This window comes from Ahaetulla prasina, chromosome 2, assembly GCF_028640845.1.
Source record: "Ahaetulla prasina isolate Xishuangbanna chromosome 2, ASM2864084v1, whole genome shotgun sequence".
In the NCBI taxonomy this organism is placed as follows: Eukaryota; Metazoa; Chordata; class Lepidosauria; order Squamata; family Colubridae; genus Ahaetulla; species Ahaetulla prasina.
This window is the reverse complement of record NC_080540.1, coordinates 102,909,860-102,930,471: the sequence shown is the minus strand read 5'-3', so window position 1 is coordinate 102,930,471 and position 20,612 is coordinate 102,909,860. Positions and strand designations below refer to the sequence as shown.

Genomic DNA, 20,612 nt, shown 5'->3' with positions numbered 1-20,612 from the left:
ACCTAGATGAGATTAGCAACTATATACATTTAGCAACTAAACCAACAAACAAATAAACTTTTTTTATTTGAACCACATACTTTATTATGAACCACATAACTACAGAGAGCATATGCACCATGACAAATTCCTTGTGTGTCCAATCACACTTGGCCAATAAAAAATTCTATTCTATTCTATTCTATTACCATGACTTACATTTTAGACTCCAAACCAGCACATTATGACTCTCATATGAGTACCGTAATTAATAACCCAAAAAGTTTCTTTGTCCATGAAATTTGCTGAAGTCAGGGACAGGTTTGATTAAAAAAGGAGTTAAAAACGGTGTGGGACTTTGGGATCATCTTCTTTTGTTTGACCTAAGGCCTTCCTTGTGGTCCCATGTTCAGAAGATAATTATTGAAGACTGGAAAGTTAAAATAAAAATCATGAAGACAATGGCAAATCACTTCCACAGACTGCCAAAGAAACACAGGAATCTCCCCACATAGACCTAAAGAATGAAATTCAGCTTGATGAAAACTTTAATTTTAGGTATGATGTTGCAGCTTTTTACCTTTGTACCTGATCATCCTTTTAATGTAGATTTTGCCAATGAACCAGAGACCCAACCACACAGGTAAGACCGGCAAAATAATGTTTCTTCTGGGAATGCGGCTCCTGTTAAATATTCAAGCGTACAAAGTTTTTTCTTTTTTTTTAAAAAAAATGGCCGTTTTACTTCTCATCTGACACCCCTCTCCAGTTTATAAGCTAAGCGAAAGAACGCAGAAAAAAATGCTTTCCTGACGTGGAATTGTCCCCACTGACCCCAAAAGCTGCTCCCCCATCTAAGGAAGCACCCTCCTAACGTGTGGGGGGACTGCGAACGGTTGCCAGGAGGCCCGGGGACGATGGGATAGAGAGTCGGCCTCTCTGGCGGAGTCAGGAATCCGCTAGGGGCGGAAAACGAAAGTAATCAAGCCTATCCCGCCCGGGATTTCGAAGGGAAGAGACTCCCCGCTCGCCCAGCGCAGCGCAGCGCGTGCATGAGCGCAGCTTTCCCCAGCCAAATCTGCGGCCAGCGCCGGCGCGGGTGTGAAAAGTCCTCGTGGCCGCCGCCGCCGCCTCCCTCCCTCTCTCTCTCTCCCTCCCTCCCAGCAGGCGCTTCTTTTCTCTCTCTCTCTCTCTCTCTCTCTCTCTCAGTCATCAGTCACTCCGCGCCTGAGTCTAGCCAGCGGCGCCCGGGGAGTCTCCCTCCCACCCGCCCGCCCTTCTTCCTCTGCCTCGCAGACGGAGTCGCCGGCTTGACTTACCCCAGTGATTCCCGCGGTTGCCGGCCTCGGCCATGGCTTCCCACAGCGGCCGGAGAGGCCGGGAGCGGCCGGATCCCGCCGCGGCGGCGGCTGGGGAGGAAGATCTGCCCGTCTACCTGGCGCGCCCGGGCACCGCCGACCAAGTGCCCCGCCAGAAGTATGGCGGGATGTTCTGCAACGTGGAGGGCGCCTTCGAGAGCAAGACGTTGGACTTCGGGGCTCTCAGCGTGGGGCAGCGTGGAGCCCGCCGCACCCCATCTCGGGACCAGGAGCCCCAGAAGCAGCCACAGCAGCAGCAGTGTGAGGCGGAGGCAACCCCGAAGGAGCCCCCGGCCGGCGGCGTGGAAATCCGGCCCCCATCAGGCAAACAGCGGCTGCAAAACCTCGGCCACGAGGATTACAAGGTCAGAGAAGGGGCGGAGGAGGGGAGCCTCCCCCGGAGGTCTCGGCGAGGGATGGAGGATGAGGAGGGTGGGTGGCCTTGGAAGCGTGGCTGAAGGCACGGGGTGTGTGTGGGGGGAGAGAAACGCCGCCTTGCTCCGGATGCACGGGGGGATGCTCGGGCCGTTTGCCCGGGAGTCAATCCCGCCCTCCCCGGGGTGATGTGCACTAGACGGGAGAGACTGGCGCGCTCCGCCCCAAAAAGCATCTTTCCAACGACGGCGGCGACGCGTCCTCCTAAAGTGCTGCAAAAGAGCTTGGGGTTCGTGTGGGGGAGGGGAGGGAGAGGAGAAGCCGGGGTCAGATGTGGGCTCCCACTTCTATCCGGCCTGCCCCCAAAGTTGTGGCGGTGGCGAAGGGGGGGGGAGGGCTGTGCTTAGTGGCGGTTACAAGCAAGGGCAGGGCGCTCTATTTTCCAAGGTTTAATTCTTTCCTCTTGACGCATAAAAAACCCCAATAACTTAATTACGCGTGGGGGCGTACGGGCTCTGAGGCGTCTTTTAATAAAAGTTGAGCGTTTCGAGGAACCTTGGTGGTACAGGGTTGAGTTTTCTCCCGGCAGTTTCCCGAATCGCCCTCGCGTGTTGCAGCGTCTTCAGTGAAGTTTCCTGCGGCCCAGGTTTCAATGGTACGGGGGTCACGTGACCCCGGTCTAATTATTCACCCCCATCGGCTTGTGAATAAATCCGTTACTCACAAACCGGTCTTGGGCTGCGCCTTCCTTTCCCGCTTACTTATTACCGTAGGATTGGGGTGAACCGAGAGAAGTAACAACCGAATAGAGGCTCTGTTTAACTTCCTTCTGTTTCTTTTCAAGAGGAGGAGAAGAAGGCTCTTTCCCCTTCTTGCTGTCAGCCTATAACAAAGTGTGTCAGCGTTTTTTCAAGTGATTAACTGAAAAGCTGTAAGCCGAATTTCCAAGAATGGTCAAATAACTAACTGCCAGAAGGCAGTAGCATAAACTTGGCCAGGCTTGGTTATTTTAAAGTAAGCATTTTTTTTCCTTCCATAATGAAAATGGGCTTCCTATAATCACAGGCCTGAAAATCAAATCTGAACTCTTGACCTTAGGCTGATATCATTAAAATAGATTTGATTTAAATATCATACCCTAATATCAGACTGAGTACTTTTGATAGCTTTCAGGTGTTGATTTTGCTCAGATATATTGCTAGGTATCAGGGTTTGCAGTTCACTTTTTTTTTTAAAAAATAGCTATTTTAGCTTTGGCTGTCAGAAAACAGGGAAAAATATTCTTAAAACTATTACAAAGGCTGAATCATTGCAAGATATATACAGCCATACTATTTAGGTGGACTATAGATAGGCCAGTGGCCTTAGAAACAGTAGGTTCTGTGGTCTCCCTGAATGACCTTTGCTCTGTCCCACCTTTTTGACATCGGGGGAAAAAAGCAGAAAGGCTGGAAAAAGAATTTTCTCATCTAAGTCTGGAACTTTCTCTCAGATCTTAGAGTAGAAAATCAAAAGCATTCTATAGTTTCTGGATTGTGGGTTTAAAAAACAGGAAATAAGAGCTCAAATCACTGCAACAGAGGAGTAAAAATCATCCAGCTGGAAGAGAAAGATATTGGATGAAATTGCTTAGGGACAGTATAGTGAAATTAGATCTATTTAGTCAGAAATGGCACAGTTTTTAATTTGGAGATGAATGCCTTTTAAAAATTCAAAACGGCCATCATTCCAACAGTTCTTATATTGAGGTTATCTCTTTTTTGCTGATTCTTCTATCAGTGTTACTATACTTTACATGGGGGTAGGGTATTAGAGTCTGTGTCTTATTTACTTAGAGAACCAGTTGATTATGAACAATTAATACTTTAACAATAAAAGGATTAATAGGTAATATATAAGTTGCTTCTGTTTAGAGATGAGTCAGGGAAAACCCCTGAGTGCTTTCTAGCAGAACAATTATGAAGGCTATCAATGGGTTTGTCTGTTTGTTTTATTTATGTGTGTATGTGTTTATAGATTATCTGCTTTTATTTTTCTTATTTTGTCAACTGCCTCTTAACCTCATCTCCAGGCACACAGCAGATAGAAATTACATTTCTGTCTGCTTTTCCTACATGGAAATATGCAGTTAACCTTTAATTTGTTTAAATAGAATGCAAGTATTGTATCTTTTCATCACAGTAAAAAATTGTAATTATACTGTAGCATTATGGGAAAAGTATTTGATTTGAAAATAGGGCCTCTGTGGCTCAGACTGGTAAGACAGTCTGTTATTAACAGCAGCTGCTTGCAATTACTGCAGGTTCAAGCCCCACCAGGCCCAAGGTTGACTCAGCCTTCCATCCTTTATAAGGTAGGTAAAATGAGGACCCAGATTGTTGGGGGCAATAAGTTGACTTTGTATATAATATACAAATGGATGAAGACTATTGCTTGACATAGTGTAAGCCGCCCTGAGTCTTCGGAGAAGGGCGGGATATAAATGCAAATAATTTAAAAAAAATCATAACTCTTTATAAGAAGCTCAAGGAGGTACATATAGAACTAACAAGTTACAAGATTATCGTACCAGAATGAAAAAATAATAAGTATCTGTCACAAATATAACATGGGGTAGATGGCGTGGTAAAAAATGACTTGTGAGAAGAAGTCACAAAGAGTTTCTTTAGTGAAGGTAGGACTTGAGTTCTTGTTCTTGTTTCAGCACCTTTTTTTTTTTTTTACTCCATGTCATTCTTACTTCCAAATATTTGGTGCAAACCAGACTATCTCTTTTTGATTTAATACTTGATAAGTATTTTGAAAGCAAACTGCCAGCCACTATGGTAGTTCTTTAATAAATGAAAAGATTTACTGTTGTGTTTGGCCTTTAAATTCCTTCTCTGCTAAATCAGCTGATGTTTCTGGTAACTTTCCAAAGTTAATTGTGAATATAGTATTCCACAGTGATATGTAACATATGTATTCTTATATACTCTTATAAAGATGGAGAAGCTCTCTATTCATTCAACAAAACCAAGATTTATTGTGGTTCAAATTGTAAACTTCCTGTAAAATTAAAACTTATCATACAAACTAGTAGCAATCTCAGTATTACTCTGTGTGATTACATGGGAAAATTAATATATTGAATGGATAAATGGATAACTGAAAAACTCTGGACTGCAATTTGTGTCATGATTAATATATATCCTGGAATGTTAAAAAAATGTAGTGGCTATCTGATGATAACATTGAAAAAAAAACAGAAACAAAAAGAAACAAGAAAAAAATTGCCTCAAATTTGATCACTGAATCAGAATCAGACATGTGATATTATAATGGCATTATAAAAACACTGCTAATGAAGCTGGAGGATTTGATGAACTATATGTGATTTGGAAGCAGCAGTGATCAAGGGACTGGAAAAGATCAAACCTTACCAAAGCAAGATTTTGCAGTCTAGACTTCATTAGTACATAGGATGAAAACTATCAGATGGATAAGCTTGGGAAGCACATGAGTTTATATTGCTAACATGTGACATTTAATGAAAATGGCATGAAAGTTCCAAAAATATGTCTATTTGTGCTTTATTGATTATAATAACATTTGACTTTGGAAATCAAGAGATGTTGTGGATAGCCCTTTAAAATGTTTTGAATTGCCTTATCTACCCAAAGAAGCTATTACATGACTAGAAACAACAATTAAAACAGAATATAGAGCTATTCAGGGGTTCAAAATCTGGAAAAAAGAACATCACAGTTGTACACTGTGACCCTCTTTATAACGTTACATGCAGAATATATGATGAGAAATGATGGACTACAAGAAATAGAAATTGAAATCAGAAGTTGTGGGAAGAAACACCAGTAGTCTTGGATATGCTGATAATACCGTATGATGGCTGAAAACAAGGAAGATTTAAGAAATTTCCTATGAGAAGTTAGAATGCAGAAGTCAGTCTTTCCTTAATATTAAAAAATAAAAGAAATATTTCAACATGTAATGCCAAATCAGTGCAAATAAGCAAAGATATTGTCAAAGTAATAACAGAATTATTTATCTTCCTAGGTTCAAAAATTCATAGAGATGGTAACAGTTGTTATGAAATATATATTTCATACTTGAAAAATAATTTCTGACTGTTTTAGATAAAGTATTGACATATAGTATTGACAATAAAGCTATGTACAGTCAATTTCATTGTTTTTCTTGGTCATAACATATAGCTCTAAAAACAGGACAGAAATACTGAATTAAAATAATGATCCCTTTGAATGATGGGGTTAGAGAACACCTTAGATCTCAAGAAGAATAAAGAATTAAATGCTAAATAATCCAAAATGATTCATTTGTTGAAAGCAATAATAATAAAGTTAAACTTTAACTAGTTTGGATAATAATATGAAAGCAAGAATCTTGATCTATAAAAATCAAAGGGAATCGAGAGACTAATTGTTTTCATTTAAACTTTTATATAAACTATTTTAAATTGTTTTATAGGTGTTTATGTAATACCTTTGTATGTTTCATTTATTGAATAACAATGATTCTATCCAGAAGAGGTGTCTAAATCCAATAAATAAATATTTGGAATTATAAGTAATTCATGGCTTAATTGATGTATTAGTCAAAATAAATACAGCATTTAAAGCAGAAGTTCTAAATCAGAGGTCACCAACCTTTTGGACTTCAGGGACCACTAAATTCATAATTTTAAATCTCATGGACCACTAATACGATCTGCCTAATGATCGGCTGGGTAGGTGTGGCTATGTGGTCATGTGACTGGGTGAGCGTGGTCAACTCAATGTCACTTACGTTGAGGTGTGCCTCGCCAGCCTCTACTTGGCCCTCCCCTCCAGCCACTTCTCCCCTCCCCATCCAGGCTCCGTAAGGCCCCAAAAGGAAGCAGTTGCAGGAGCTAAGCAGCCACCTCAAGAAAGAGTTGGCAAAACAGCTGGCTCAGTTCAAATTGGAACTGACCGAGCAGGAGGCTCAGCAGAAGCACCTCACTGAGGACTATGAGCATAGGCTTTCCAAGCAGAGGGAAGACCTGCGGGAGTGCAAGGCCATGTACTTGGGCCTGGAGCTCAAATGATCAGCCAGTTCCAGGCCATGATGCTTTCCCACTGGAACAAGGCCCTCTGGTTCTTTGCCACCAGCAGCACTTTCCTCCAGCTTTTGCCCAAAGCCCTGCACCAGGAGACTGAAGCAGACCTCAAGTTGGAATTTCTGTCCCCCTCTGACAAAAAGACCTCAAAGGGGGAGACTCTCTGCTACAACGCAAATGTTCATTGTATGTATCCATCCCAGGGGCTGTAGTTTGAGGACCCCTGATTTAGTAAAATATAAAAAATGCAAATAATTTTTCTGGGGACCACCAAAAATTTTTCGCGGTCCACCAGTGGTCCACGGACCACCAGTTGGTGACCACTGTTCTAAATTATACTTTCCTGATAGTTTTATGGAAATGGTGTTATATTTGAATTGGATTGTATCTTAAGCAGAACTCTTAGTTTTGTCCTGTTTCATGTTCAGTTGTATTAATACAAAAAATTTAGGAATCATAATTCAGACAAAACACAAAAATATCACAGATAGATGTTCTGTAGTTTATTTAAACATTCCCACAGTCAAGAGTAGTGAATTGGGCATTAGGCAAAGGATATTTGATTTTCATATTAAGCTGTAATTCTGGTTTATTAATCTAAATGAGTAATTGTTAGAAATTGGAATAGTAACTAGAATGTTAGTCAGTATTGGAAAACATGACAAAATTGGCATTGTTACATTGAGTGTTGCCTCTTTAGTTATTTCAAAACCAAATCGGAGAAATATTTATTCTTCCACATCTGTTTTTCGCCTTTTCTAACTTTATGTAATTCTTCTGCACAATGTTTTTTCCCCCCATGACAGCTGTTTTTTATGCTACAAAATGGGTTTATTACAGTTGCAAATTACTTTTTGTAGTATTAAGCACAGGAATGATCCAATTTGTAGAGACAAATTATCTTTGTCAGCAAAACGCAATGGTTGCTAAGTATAGCTTTCATTAAAATGAGAGTTACCATACTTTATAAATCCATTCTTTTGCCAGTACAGTATCTGTTGCAATTTGCCACACTTAAATTGTTCATTAATCATCCAAATGTGTAATTTTGTCATTTTTCTTTATGTTTGAATTTCACATGTCTATTACTGATAATTCAGACTAAATTAAAACTACAAGAAATAATCTTATTTGCAGAGGCTTGAGTAATTTATAGTAGGGCTGTGCAAAGTGTTTGAAAGAGATGTTCCCCAAAATGTGTTCCTGCATTGTAACACTTCTCTTTGGACTGTGAAAGCAGCTTCATCCTTTTTAAAGATTCAACAAGCTCCATGCACACAAGTACAGATAGTGGGAGACAGCCTGGGCAATCCTTGCAAAGGATGTGGCTGCTTTAATGTTTGAATAGAAATGATTGATTTGCACAGACACTAGTATGAAGCGTATCTTTCAGAAGCAAGAAATCTAAAAGACATACATTAGTTCTTAATTTATGGAAAGAATAATATATGTAATGTCTTATACCAAGAGTGCCCATGGAATGAGGAAGAACAGCTTTGGTCTCAGTCTGATTATATTGAAGGAGATTAAATTAAAGGCTGTTAATAAAATTGTATTTATTATTTATAGACTGGGTTTCTTTTTTAATAAGTGGCAGATACCCACAGAGGTACCCACAGATTTTAAATTATTTTATCAGTAATAAATATATATCACCAACTTTTTTTTATTTTTAGGAATTTTAAGATACTTTAAATAGTAAGATAAAATAGCTAATGTGATTGCTGCAACTAAATCTTACAGAAAAATTGATGAGATAGAAAAAAGCAGTAAGCCCTATGATTCTGAGGTGTGGACAAGAGGGGGAACAGAGCCATAAACATGAAATCACTTTTTACTTTCTGTCTTGTTTAAGATCACACACAGAGATACACACACACACACACACACACACACACACACACACCATCCTCACACACACACACACACACACACACACACACACACACACACCATCCTCACACACAACCCAGATTTCCTTATATTCTCCAATCTTTACTTTCCTAACCTTGGGGGGGGGATTGTTGGCCATTTCATAGGTACTGAGACATTTTGCACATGGACAAATGAACCTATCTTGGACTGTGGGCTCACTTCTTTGTAAAATATCCTTCAGGATATTTTTTTGTTCAATATAATGGTATTAATACAATTTAGGAAGAGTAATAGAAAGCTTGAAAAGAAAAAAAGCCTTTTAAGATACATCAGAGTAGGTGACGTCTAGGTAAATATAAACATAAAATGGCTTGTATTAAACAGATAGTGGATTCAGAATGGCTCAGTTATGAAAGTGCTCTTTATTTTATTTACTAGCAAAGAGAAAATAGATAGCTGAGAAGCCATTTTATTTCTTTTATTTCTTTATTTTTCTTTTTTTGAGGTAATGTGAGGAATTCTTATGTTAATTCTCAAGACATTGAAGACATGCCCTCAAGATGGTCATCATGTATAGAGGAAGCTAAGTTATTATCTGGATTAAATTCCTTGGAAATAGGGTGATTTGATGGAAATTTTTGTAGGATTACTAAATTTTCTGCGTAATTCTAAGCATTGGAACAATTCCACTGTTTTAGAAATAAATGCTGCATTTATCTGTCTTTGACAGAATCAAGATGGGGATACTAATTTTCATTCTTGGATTAGCTATTTGTTTTGTAATGGTGTAATAATAGAGGTGAATCTAAAAATCTAGGCATTACCTATAGGGGTTGAGTGCTCACTACTCATGAAATACTTGTTGGAAAAACAGATGGATTCAGAAGAGACCTTTACTGATTATGATTTGCTGAGCCAAATCTAATAATTTGGCAAATAATACTAAATGGTTCCTATCAAAGTAACATAACATAACATAACATCAGAGTTGGAAGGGACCTTGGAGGCCTTCTAGTCCAACCCCCTGCCCAGGCAGGAAACCCTATACCATCTCAGTCAGATGGTTATCCAACATTTTCTTAAAAATTTCCAGTGTTGGAGCATTCACAACTTCTGAAGGCAAGTCGTTCCACTTATTAATTGTTCTAACTGTCAGGAAATTTCTCCTTAGTTCTAAGTTGCTTCTTTCTTTGACCAGTTTCCACCCATTGCTTCTTGTTCTACCCTCAGGTGCTTTGGTGAACAGCCTGACTCCCTCTTCTTTGTGGCAGCCCCTCAGATATTGGAACACAGCTATCATGTCTCCCCTAGTCCTTCTTTTTGTTAAACTAGACATACCCAGTTCCTGCAACCGTTCTTCATATGTTTTATCCTCCAGTCCCCTAATCATCTTTGTTGCTCTTCTCTGCACTCTTTCTAGAGTCTCAACATCTTTTTTACATCGTGGCGACCAAAACTGGATGCAATATTCCAAGTGTGGCCTTACCAAGGCATTATAAAGTGGTACTAACACTTCACGTGATCTTGATTCTATCCCTCTGTTTATGCAGCCCAGAACTGTGTTGGCTTTTTTAACAGCTGCTGCACACTGCTGGCTCATATCTAAATGGTTATCCACTAGGACTCCAAGATCCCTCTCACAGGTACTACTATTGAGCAAGGTACCACATATACGGTACTGGTGCATTTTGTTTTTGGCCTAAATGTAGAACCTTACTTTTTCACTGTTGAATTTCATTTTGTTAGATAGCGCCCAATGTTCAAGTCTGTCAAGATCTTTCTGTAACTTGAGCCTATCTTCTGGAGTGTTGGCTATTCCTGCCAGCTTGGTGTCATCTGCAAATTTGATGAGTTCCCCATCTATCCCCTCGTCCAAGTCATTGATGAAGATGTTGAAGAGTATTGGGCCTAAAACAGAGCCTTGGGGTACTCCACTGCATACTTCCCTCCATGTGGATGTAGTTCCGTTGAGGACTACACGTTGAGTGTGGTTGGTCAGCCAGTTACGAATCCATCTGGTGGTGGTGCTGTCTAACCCACATTTTTCTACTTTATCTAGTAGTAGGTTATGGTCTACTTTATCAAATGCTTTACTGAAGTCCAAGTAAATTATATCAACAGCATTCCTCTGGTCTACTAATTTTGTCATTTTGTCAAAGAATGCGATAAGATTAGTCTGGCATGATCTGTTTTGACAAACCCATGTTGGCTTTTGGTTATTACTTTGTTTGCTTCTAGGTGTTTGGTGATTCGTTGCTTGATTATCTTTTCCAGAATCTTCCCCGGTATTGAGGTCAGACTGATAGGTCTGTAGTTTCCTGGATCTGTTTTTTTCCTTTTTGAAGATGGGAACTACATCAGCTCTTTTCCAGTCCTCTGGCAGCTCCCCTGTGCTCCAGGATCTTTGAAAGATATAGTTCAGTGGTTCTGAGATCACGTCTGCCAGTTCCTTCAGAACCTTGGGGTGTAATCCATCCGGTCCTGGTGATTTGAACTCGTCTAGGGTAGACAGGTGTTCACTTACCATTTTCTTCCCTATTTTAACTTGTGTTTCTAATCTGTTTTTTGTAGTGCTCTTTTTGATAGGTTGGATTGTTTTTCCTTTTGTGTAAAGACAGATGCAAAATATGAGTTAAGTAGATCTGCTTTCTCCTGTTGCTTGTCATCTTCTTGCCACTTTCTCCCAGCAATGGGCCAATTGTTTCCTTGACTTTTTCTTGTTTTTAACATGTTGGAAGAAGCTTTTTGTTATTTTTACTTTTGTCGCTAGCCTTTGTTCATTGTGAGCCTTAGCTTTCCTCACTTCATCTTTACAGGCTCGGCTATTTGCTGATATTCTGCCTTAGTTATTTGCCCCCTTTCCACTTTTTATATTTGTCCTTTTTGTCTTTCAATTTGTCAGATAGTTCTTTATGCATCCATGCTGGTTTCTTTTGAGATCTACTATTTTTCTTCTTCATTGGTATTGTGTTAGACTGTGCTTTTATAATCTCACTTTTCAAAATTTCCCAAGCTTCTTGAGTTGTTTTCCCCCTGAGGATTCTCATCCATTGAATCCTTCTCAAGCTCTCTCTAAGTTTATTGAAATTAGCTCTCTTAAAGTCCAAGACTCTAGTTTGACTTTGTTCTACTACTTGTATTTGCTTAATGTTGAATTCCAATATTGCGTGGTCACTTGCCCCAAGGTTCCTGTAGCTTCAACACCTTCTATCATTTCATCTCTGTTAGTGAGAATTAAGTCCAATATGGCTGATCCTTGTCGCCTTCTCTATTTTTGGGAAACAAAGTTGTCTGCTAGGTTTGTTAGGAACCTGTTGGATCTTCCACTTGGTGCAGAGTTTGTTTCCCAGTTGATGTCAGGGTAGTTAAAATCCCCATTACTACTGTGATGTGCTTCCTACATACCTTAGTTAGCTGACTAGCAAAAGTTCATCTACTTGCTCTGTTTGGTTGGGTGGCCTATAGTATAGACCTATGGCAATATCGTTTTTCACCCTTTATATTGACCCAAATACATTCAAGATGATTTTCATCATTGTTGTGCTCTATTTCTGTAGAGATGTAGTTATTTCTTATATATAGTGCAACTCCACCTCCTCTTTATTTGGTCTATTTCTTTTAAATAATTTATATCCTCTAGCTGTATGTTCCATTTGTCAGTTTCATCCCACCAAGTTTCCGTAATGGCAACAATATCATATCTACCCTCATTTACTTGGATTTCTAATTCACCCTGTTTATTCCTCATACTCTGTGCATTGGTGTATAGACATTTGAGTCCATTTGGATTGATCTTGTGTTTACTGTCTACATAACCTGTGTTGACTGCCCCTACTTTCTTGCCACCTGTTGGTTTAGTGCACATGGTACGGCACTCACTGTTAAATGCTTGGTTTTGCTTGATAGCATGGTTGATAGTCTTACCCATACAGACATCTATGTTACATGCACTGATAACCCTTTTAGTTTTCGATTGCTGGGGACAGAAATTTTCTATATCAGTTAATTCTCTGTCCCCACTGTTCAGTTTAAATGTTTATCCAGAAAATCTGTGAATGTATTGCTGAGTAACTCAGTCCCTTTCTTTGATGGATGCAATCCATCTCTTTTGTACAATTTTTCATTGGACCAGTTGCAAGTTATTAGATAAGGAATTTTTAAACAATATTTAAACACTTCTCTATCTTTACTTGGATAAGAGCAAAACATTTCAGTTCAGTTACCATGACTCAACTTCCAGACTTCCCTTGAGATAGTTTTAGAGTTTTAAAAGTGTACACTATTTTCATGCACCTAGATAAATTGTGATGTGAAAGAAAAAAAATATAATTCCAAAGGCCAAAATATTAAGAAAAAAATTATACTTTTCTGACAAAATCAATTTTATTTATGACCAAAAGTTCAAAATATTTTATTAGGAAGGTTGTTTCTAAGGCTACATGATTGTATTTCAGAATTTTAGCTTGCTTATATGTTAAGGAACTTTACCAATAATTTATGATTCTCTGACACTTTTTGTTTTTGCTGTATGTACCCAGAGGCAATGAAGCAAACATTCAATGAAAGCAAGGTCATTCTATGCATACCAGCAGGTTTATGTGAAGACATGCAGCATAATCTCATTTTGCCTGTACAAGTGAATTCTCTTCAGTCAAGACTTTCAGATGTGTTCCTTTTTTTATCAACTAAATCACAGGTGTCAAACTCGCTGCATCATGTTGCCATCACGTGGTGCTTCATGACGTTTTTTCCCATTTGCGGAGCTGGGGTGGGCGTGCCTGCATGTGACACATCCAGCCTATGGGCTGCCAGTTTGACACCCCTGAACTTCGTGTTTTCCAGATTGAAGCCACTAGTCATGACAGACATTGAGAGCAAAGGGAATGGAATTAATACTAGGAATTAAACATTTATAGGGAGATGGTTTATCTTCTGCCTATCATGGTTAGTAATAAGGCACTTTATACTTGTAGAAGGATTCTAAAGTTGTAGCTATACTAATCACTTCAATCAGAAAGGAAGGGAATGTTTGCATGTTGATATTTTAATAAATATATTGTTATTGTACTTAATTAGACTAAGATTTTGCTTTTGATTATGAATAGTTTTAGATTTCCATCAAGAGTGAGTTTTTTCAATCTTTGCTACTGAAAAACATTGGATGGCTGATTTTTGTAGAAATCTACTTGTTTTTATTAAATTTGTTACAGTAAATGGATAGAAACACCCCAGGGGCCTGTATCAGCGGTGGGATTCCACTGGTTCTGACCGGTTCGGGCAAACTGTTATCTTCAACTTTCAGTCATGAACGAACCGGTTCTTCTTTCTTTGAAGTGGGCCCACCTACCCTTCCTGCGTTATACTCGCCTATATTTCTGCTTTCAAAACCCAGCTGATTGCAGTGGCAGAGTGGGTAGGTGGCCCAGCTGTTTTCCTTGCTCTCAGCAATGCAGAAGTTCAATTTTCTGCAAATTGTGCACGTGCATTCTGCGAACCGGTTGTAGGATCCCACCACTGCCCTGATTACTCTTACATAGGTATCTTTCCCTATCTATTTCAGTTTTAGAACTAACTAGATTTCATATTCCCCCTCAAATCCTACTATGCTGTTTCATCAGGGCTTGTTCAGACTTGTTCAGAGTGTGGATGCCAGAGTGTCACAAAAGAGAAGCCTTCATAGAAATCACCTACTGCATTACCCTTATCATGCCTGAATAAACAAAATCCTCCACCCTTGTATGCTGCCTTAGCTGAACTCAGTTCATTGCCTCAGCAGAAAAGAGAATGATGGCTATCATAATTATGGATGAAGGATGTGGTTGCTAATAAAATCTATTTTAAGGTTCACATCTCATATACTATTTGAATTCTTTCTCTAGTGAGAGTTTCACTGACATTGAAAGTTATATGGTCAATGGTCATATTTGACTACCTAACCATTTCCATAGAAAAACTTTATGTTAGAGGTTGTCAAAAACTGCTCATTTACCAAGTAGTGACATGGGTTAGGTGCCTTGTATGAAACTGCTCTTCAAATGTGATAATTCTGTGATTTTTTAAAAAAAAATTAATCAGATTTTAATGAGATTCAGTCTGTGCACACAATACAATTTCTAAATTGAGGATAAGTGTTGCTAATTGAAGTTGTCATTACAGTAGTTTTAAATTCAGGGAAATTTACTACCAGTGATTAAAATGGGATAAATATGTTTTGTTACATACATTTCAAAAATCTATACATAGGAATGGAGAAGACTGTACAATTGCTATAGATAGATAGAAAGAAGAATGATCTAAAAAGACTCCCAAAGCATCTAGTCTTTTTCCTGGACCTGAATTGAGAAAACAAGAAAATATTGGTTCTTGTTCCTCATCACTTAACCACTCAAGCTGCTGCAGACCTTGATTCCAGCCACTTTCCCACTGTCTGGGAGAATAGTTGTTATTATTTTGTGCATTTAATACAGCAACAGCAATCAGAAAGTTAGAATGAAAATACGGTCTTGAGCACTAAAAATGGCTCTTGTTTGCATTGTCAGTTCTTCAGGCAATGGGAAGGAGGTCAGGATTACTTTTGTTTTGTTTTTTAAAAAAGTTTACTTTATAAAATGATCTGTCATCCATCCATTCAATCAATCAATTTCTATAGCTGCCCATCTCACAAATGATTCCAAGTGGTGAACAATCATAAAATCAGTTAAAATCAAACTTGGGAAATATATAAGCCAAGAAAAATTAGAACCATAGATTTCAACGTAACCAAGAACAGGATACTTGCCATTCTGATCATTGGAGGCGGATGTTCCAGAGGGCTAGAAAAGATAATCTCCTAATCCCTGCCGCTGATAGGACTCATAGCATGCCCAACTTGCCAGATAAAATTGGAAAGGTAGGAACAATAGGGAGAATATGATCCCTCAGGTAATCTGGTATCAAGCCACAAAGGGCTTTAAAGGCAAAAACCAGCACATTCAATTGCACCCAGCAACACATGGGGAACCAATGCAGCACACCACAGTAGGGATGTTATATGCATGAAATACCTGACAAACGTCACTATCCGTACAACTGCATTCTGCACAGCTGAAGCTTTCAAATGGTCTTCTAGGGCAGATCCATGTACAGTGCATTCCAGTAATTCAACCAAGAATTGAAAAACTACTCGTTCTGTTATTTAGGAAATGACTTTATGAAGCAGGGAGGGGTTCCCTTGAGTTGGCTCAATTCACAAAATCCTCAGATGCCCTTGCTCGTCCACATGATAACATATTCAGGATGCAGAGCTTTCTGTTTTCACAGAGCAATGAAAAATGCTCTTTTTTTGGCAGAATCTACAATGCATTAAATTGAGGTTTCATTGAATTTAGCCATGGTCTGACCAGTGCAAAATAGAGACATTAACTTCTTCCAATACTAATTCTATTCTTCCGTTGATTTACTATTTTACTTCATGTACTTCTTATATTTTGCTAGCTGCATCACTCCATTGGCTCACATTCACCCAACCCTGGATTAACCATTAAACAAAGTAAGCACTTGCTTAAGACATCGAGGCAAGAGAGCCACCACAGAATTCCCCTCCCCCCAGCTATTACACTATTAGCTCTTTCACTGCCATACTCAACTTTAGTATTCAATAATTTTTTAATTTGTATTTTTCCCTAAAATGCATTAAACTATTGCATTGACAGAACAGGCGTCCAGGTAAGCCAACACCCTTTTTCTATTACCTAGTAATAAGTAAATAATTTGCTTGCATTGGTTATTGTGATACATTTAATATGATTGTGGGGTCTGCCCAGGGGGATAGCCTGGAAGAAAACTAAACTTTTATTTTTCAAAAGCTAAATTTCACTTGAGCACTTGCTGAGTCTTAATGTTAAAGTTATCTTAAGTTATCTGAGAAACTGCGTCTTCGTGATCACGTCTACCCATCTCATAATGTCTTGCAGGAGATACATGCTATAGATCCCATCTCCAAAAGAGTTCTATGTGACAGGACCTAGGAAGGAAGCCTTTTCATTCATGGCACTTGCCCTCTTCAATATAATCTGTCCCAAGCTGAGGTTAGCCCAACCCTCATGGCCTTTCAGAAAACTCCCTTTTCCCCAGAAAATATTTTTTTTCCCATCAAACCTAGAGATCTCCTGATAATAGGGAACACACACACATTGACTATATTATATGTAATATTTTTTTCTTCTCATGATCTTGTTTTTATTCTTGTCTACTGTTTCAATTGTTCTTATTATTTTTGATGGTATATTTTAATTGTGGATAATTGTGGATTTTATTCTATGCTGTGCAGAGCCACTTTGTGTGAGATGGGTGACCATATAAATTTGCCAAATAAATAAATAACTAGTCTTGTCGGTTTAGAAATTGAAGGCCTTTTTGGAGCTATGTTTAGGGCAATCTGATGCAGAGCCATTGTACCATATTCAGCTGCAGTTGTTCAGTCTGAGATATGTCTTCATTTATGGGAGTCTTTTCAAATGTCTTGCTGAAATCAAGGTGGGCAGTGTCCATCCATCACACTAGCACCTAACTGTTCATTCATCAAAAAAAGAAGATCAGGTTGATTTGCCATTAATATTTTTAATAAATCCATGCTGGCTACCTCCAAGCAATATATTATTTTCTAAATATTCACAAACCAGTTGTTTAATCATCTGTTCCACGATTTTGCCTAGTATTGACAACAGGTATTACTTTGTATTTATCTGAGTCGTCTTTTTTAAAAATGGGAACATTTAAACTCCTGTCCTCGGATACTATTCCCAACCTCTCATTATTTCTCAAAGATCACAGAAAGGGACTTTTAAGATGACATGTACACTCTCCTTCAAACACTTGGATGTATATAATTGGTGTTGTCCTGAAGTTATAAAATCATTCATGGTACCCAGATGCTCATTAGCCATCCCCTGCTTGCCTTGAGATACTTTTCCTTCCTTTTCTCAATTGTTCTATTTAAAACCCATTTTAACATAGTTCTCTTTTGGGGACAAGGCCAAAATAAAGCAGGACCTCTCCCTCTTCTCCATCATGTAAACATAACTTCTCCACCTATTCCTACTTTCTTGGTGTTGATCTATTGTCTGGGTGGTCTTTTTCTTCACAGGGAGGTCTCCAGGGTTGCAGGACATCTTCTAATGCGATCTCTATCATGCTTTTCTATCAGAGTCCAAAATGTTGTTTAATTTTCTTGACCCATTGATCACTACCAATTTTCTGCCTTCTGTTCTCCTAAAAAGTGGCTCTCATATTGATCAATTATCATGAGGGGGATTGCTTTGGTCTAGGACAGAAGTGGGTAATTAATTTTCCCAAGGGGCCACATGAGAAACTAGGATTGTTGTGGATGGCCAAACTAATGATGCTGTGAAGTTGCATAGGGATGCATGTAAGCACATAAATAAATTGAAATTTGAAAAAAAAAAGCAATTGCCTTCAAAATAAAAGGAATGTAGTTATATTGCAGGCATGGTGTTACACACATGCTTAGGTTTTGCTTATGGTGACTGACACACTCACAGTCCTGGAAATACAAAATAAAAGGAATGCAGTTATATTGTGTGCAAGGTGTTACACAAATGGTTAGGATTGGCTTATAGTCATGCACACACTCACAGTCCTGGAAATAGGCACATTGAAATCACGTTCAACCAAATACTGAAGCACAATTGGTTCTTTAGAGATCCAGTGAATTTAAAATAACAGCAAAACCTTACTGGTTATAAGATACATATTTGCACTTTTTCACAGACACACACGCAAGCTCATCCACATTTACCCATGTGCTTTTCAGCTAGGCTGGTAGACACTAGCCAGATGGAGGGAAATTACCAAGTCTGGATCCAAAGACAACTTAGAGTGGATGGGCTTCAGGATCCCTTCTATCTTTCCTTTGTTGATTCTCAAGACTGGTTGATGGGATTTGGGGAAGGGTTGTTCATGTGTTCAGGCCCAATTGTTTTGCCTGGTATAGGTAACATTTTTTCCTTTGTTTCCTTAACAACTTTGTTCCTTTGTTCCAACTACTCTCCCTAAGGATTTTTTCCTGGCTTTGGTCCACCAGCTTAAGTGCCTGCTTCATCTTTAGGCATGGCAGCTTCAGCTTAGTCTTACAGCATACACTTATTTATATTTGAATTCTAATTTCCAATTGACCTCACATGGGCTGGACAGGGAGAGCCAAAAGGCAGGATGTGGCTTGGGGACCATAAAATGCCCAGTTCTCATTTAGGAACTATCAATTCCTTCCTTTGCTGATTGCAAAATCAACAATCCTTCTCTATGCAGAGCCATGGAGTCTCTATTGCTACTTCTGTGAGCTTGCAGCAGTTGCTTTTCACCCAGGAGTCCAGAGACATCACCAGTGTGGGGGCCCTGAAATCTTTTAAGCTGTTAGAGAATTAGCTCTTCTTGACAGACTACGATTTTCTGGTTATGTTGTCCAATTTATAGTTCCTTTTGCTTGGCTTTGTCTAGAAAGCATTCCCTGTATTTAGTTGAGGAATTCTGAACAGTTTCTCCTCACTTCTCCTCTCATTCTTTTCAAGGAGGGGAATCAGTCTACATTTGCAGCATGTGCAGTTCTTGCCTTCAGAAAGAAAAAAATGTCCCTGCATATTGTGAGACTGAATTCCTTGCATTTTCTTGTTCCTCTGATGAATAAGCAAACCACACCTCTACTTGACTTTCCCTACTAAACTCATTTTCCCTCACTGTAAGCATGGCAGCAAAATATTGGCAGCAGAAAAAGCTAAATCTATTCTTGCTCCATACTGACACCAGTTTGTCCAAGTCATCCATCCTAGTGATATCATAGACCCAGCCAGGCTGCAAAATTGATAAAACTTTTAATTCCAATGATAATATATAATCTCCACACAATTTTTATATAGGGTGTTCCTATATAATTCCTGGATATTGTCAGACTCTACTTCCCATGATTACCGATACATGCTGTTTAATCAGGTGATAAGGCTCACTTAGTGATGACTTGTTCAGTGATTGTTCAAAGTTATGACAACACTGATTGAGGGAGATTTAAAACCATCTTCAAAGTTGCAGCTGCGGCAGTGTCCCTGAGAACATGTGATCATGATTTGGGTACTTGTCAGCCAGCTAAGAATTACTATGGATTTCTTGGGGTCCCACAGTTATTTCATTGCCATTTGCAGGTTATTTTATCGCCTGCTAGCTTCCCACAAGCAATCAATGCAGGAGGTTGCAAGTCACTTCCATCCTGCTTTTCTCTCAGAGAGCCCCTAGATGGCATGGAGACCTCATACTCTGTAGCATTTGCCCACCCACCCTTCATAGTGCCTGCCTGCTTGCCTGGGATGCAGTTTCAGTGACATATAAGCATGTACTTAGGGATTTCTACCTCTACTCATGTTGCAATTGATGGTCCTTGCGTAACAACCCACACAATCCTCGCTTAACAATAACAGCAGGGACTGTTAGGATTGCCATGAGTAAGCAGTGTGGTAATGTGACGTTGCACTTTACCTCATTTAGCACAAGTCCCAATTGTCATGGTAATCCGAACACTACTTGTATATTCTATGCTGTTATCATGAGTTATTTGCCCTTGCTCTAAATCACATTGCTGTCACGTGACATTTCGTGATGTTTTCCCATCTGCGGAGCTGGGGTAGGCATGGCCTGTGTGTGATGCATCTGACCTGCAGGCCACCAGTTTGACACCCCTGCTCTAAATAATTTAACTCATTCATATATTTTGCATTGGAGCCTATGAAGGAAAAGGACATGAGAATTCACATGTACTAATTCCCACCCTTTTTCGTTTGTGATCCCACTGGTCACAAATTGGTAGCAAAAACTGAGCAAAAAAAACAAAACAAAACGGGAATCATGCCAGTGTGCATATACATTGAAAGTAGAAAATGGGATTC

The 20,612-nt window shown here is 39.2% G+C and overlaps 1 protein-coding gene across 1 annotated transcript in view; it reads left to right on the top strand.

The window, feature by feature from the left end:
* Positions 1-1,238: 1,238 nt before the first annotated feature.
* DPYSL3 (dihydropyrimidinase like 3) overlaps positions 1,239-20,612 on the top strand; it is a 63,791-nt gene continuing 44,417 nt past the window's right edge. Inside the window, exon 1 of the mRNA XM_058174077.1 lies at positions 1,239-1,702. Within this exon, the coding sequence (XP_058030060.1) occupies positions 1,331-1,702 (372 nt within the window). The 5' untranslated portion in view covers positions 1,239-1,330. The remainder of the gene's footprint in view (positions 1,703-20,612) is intronic.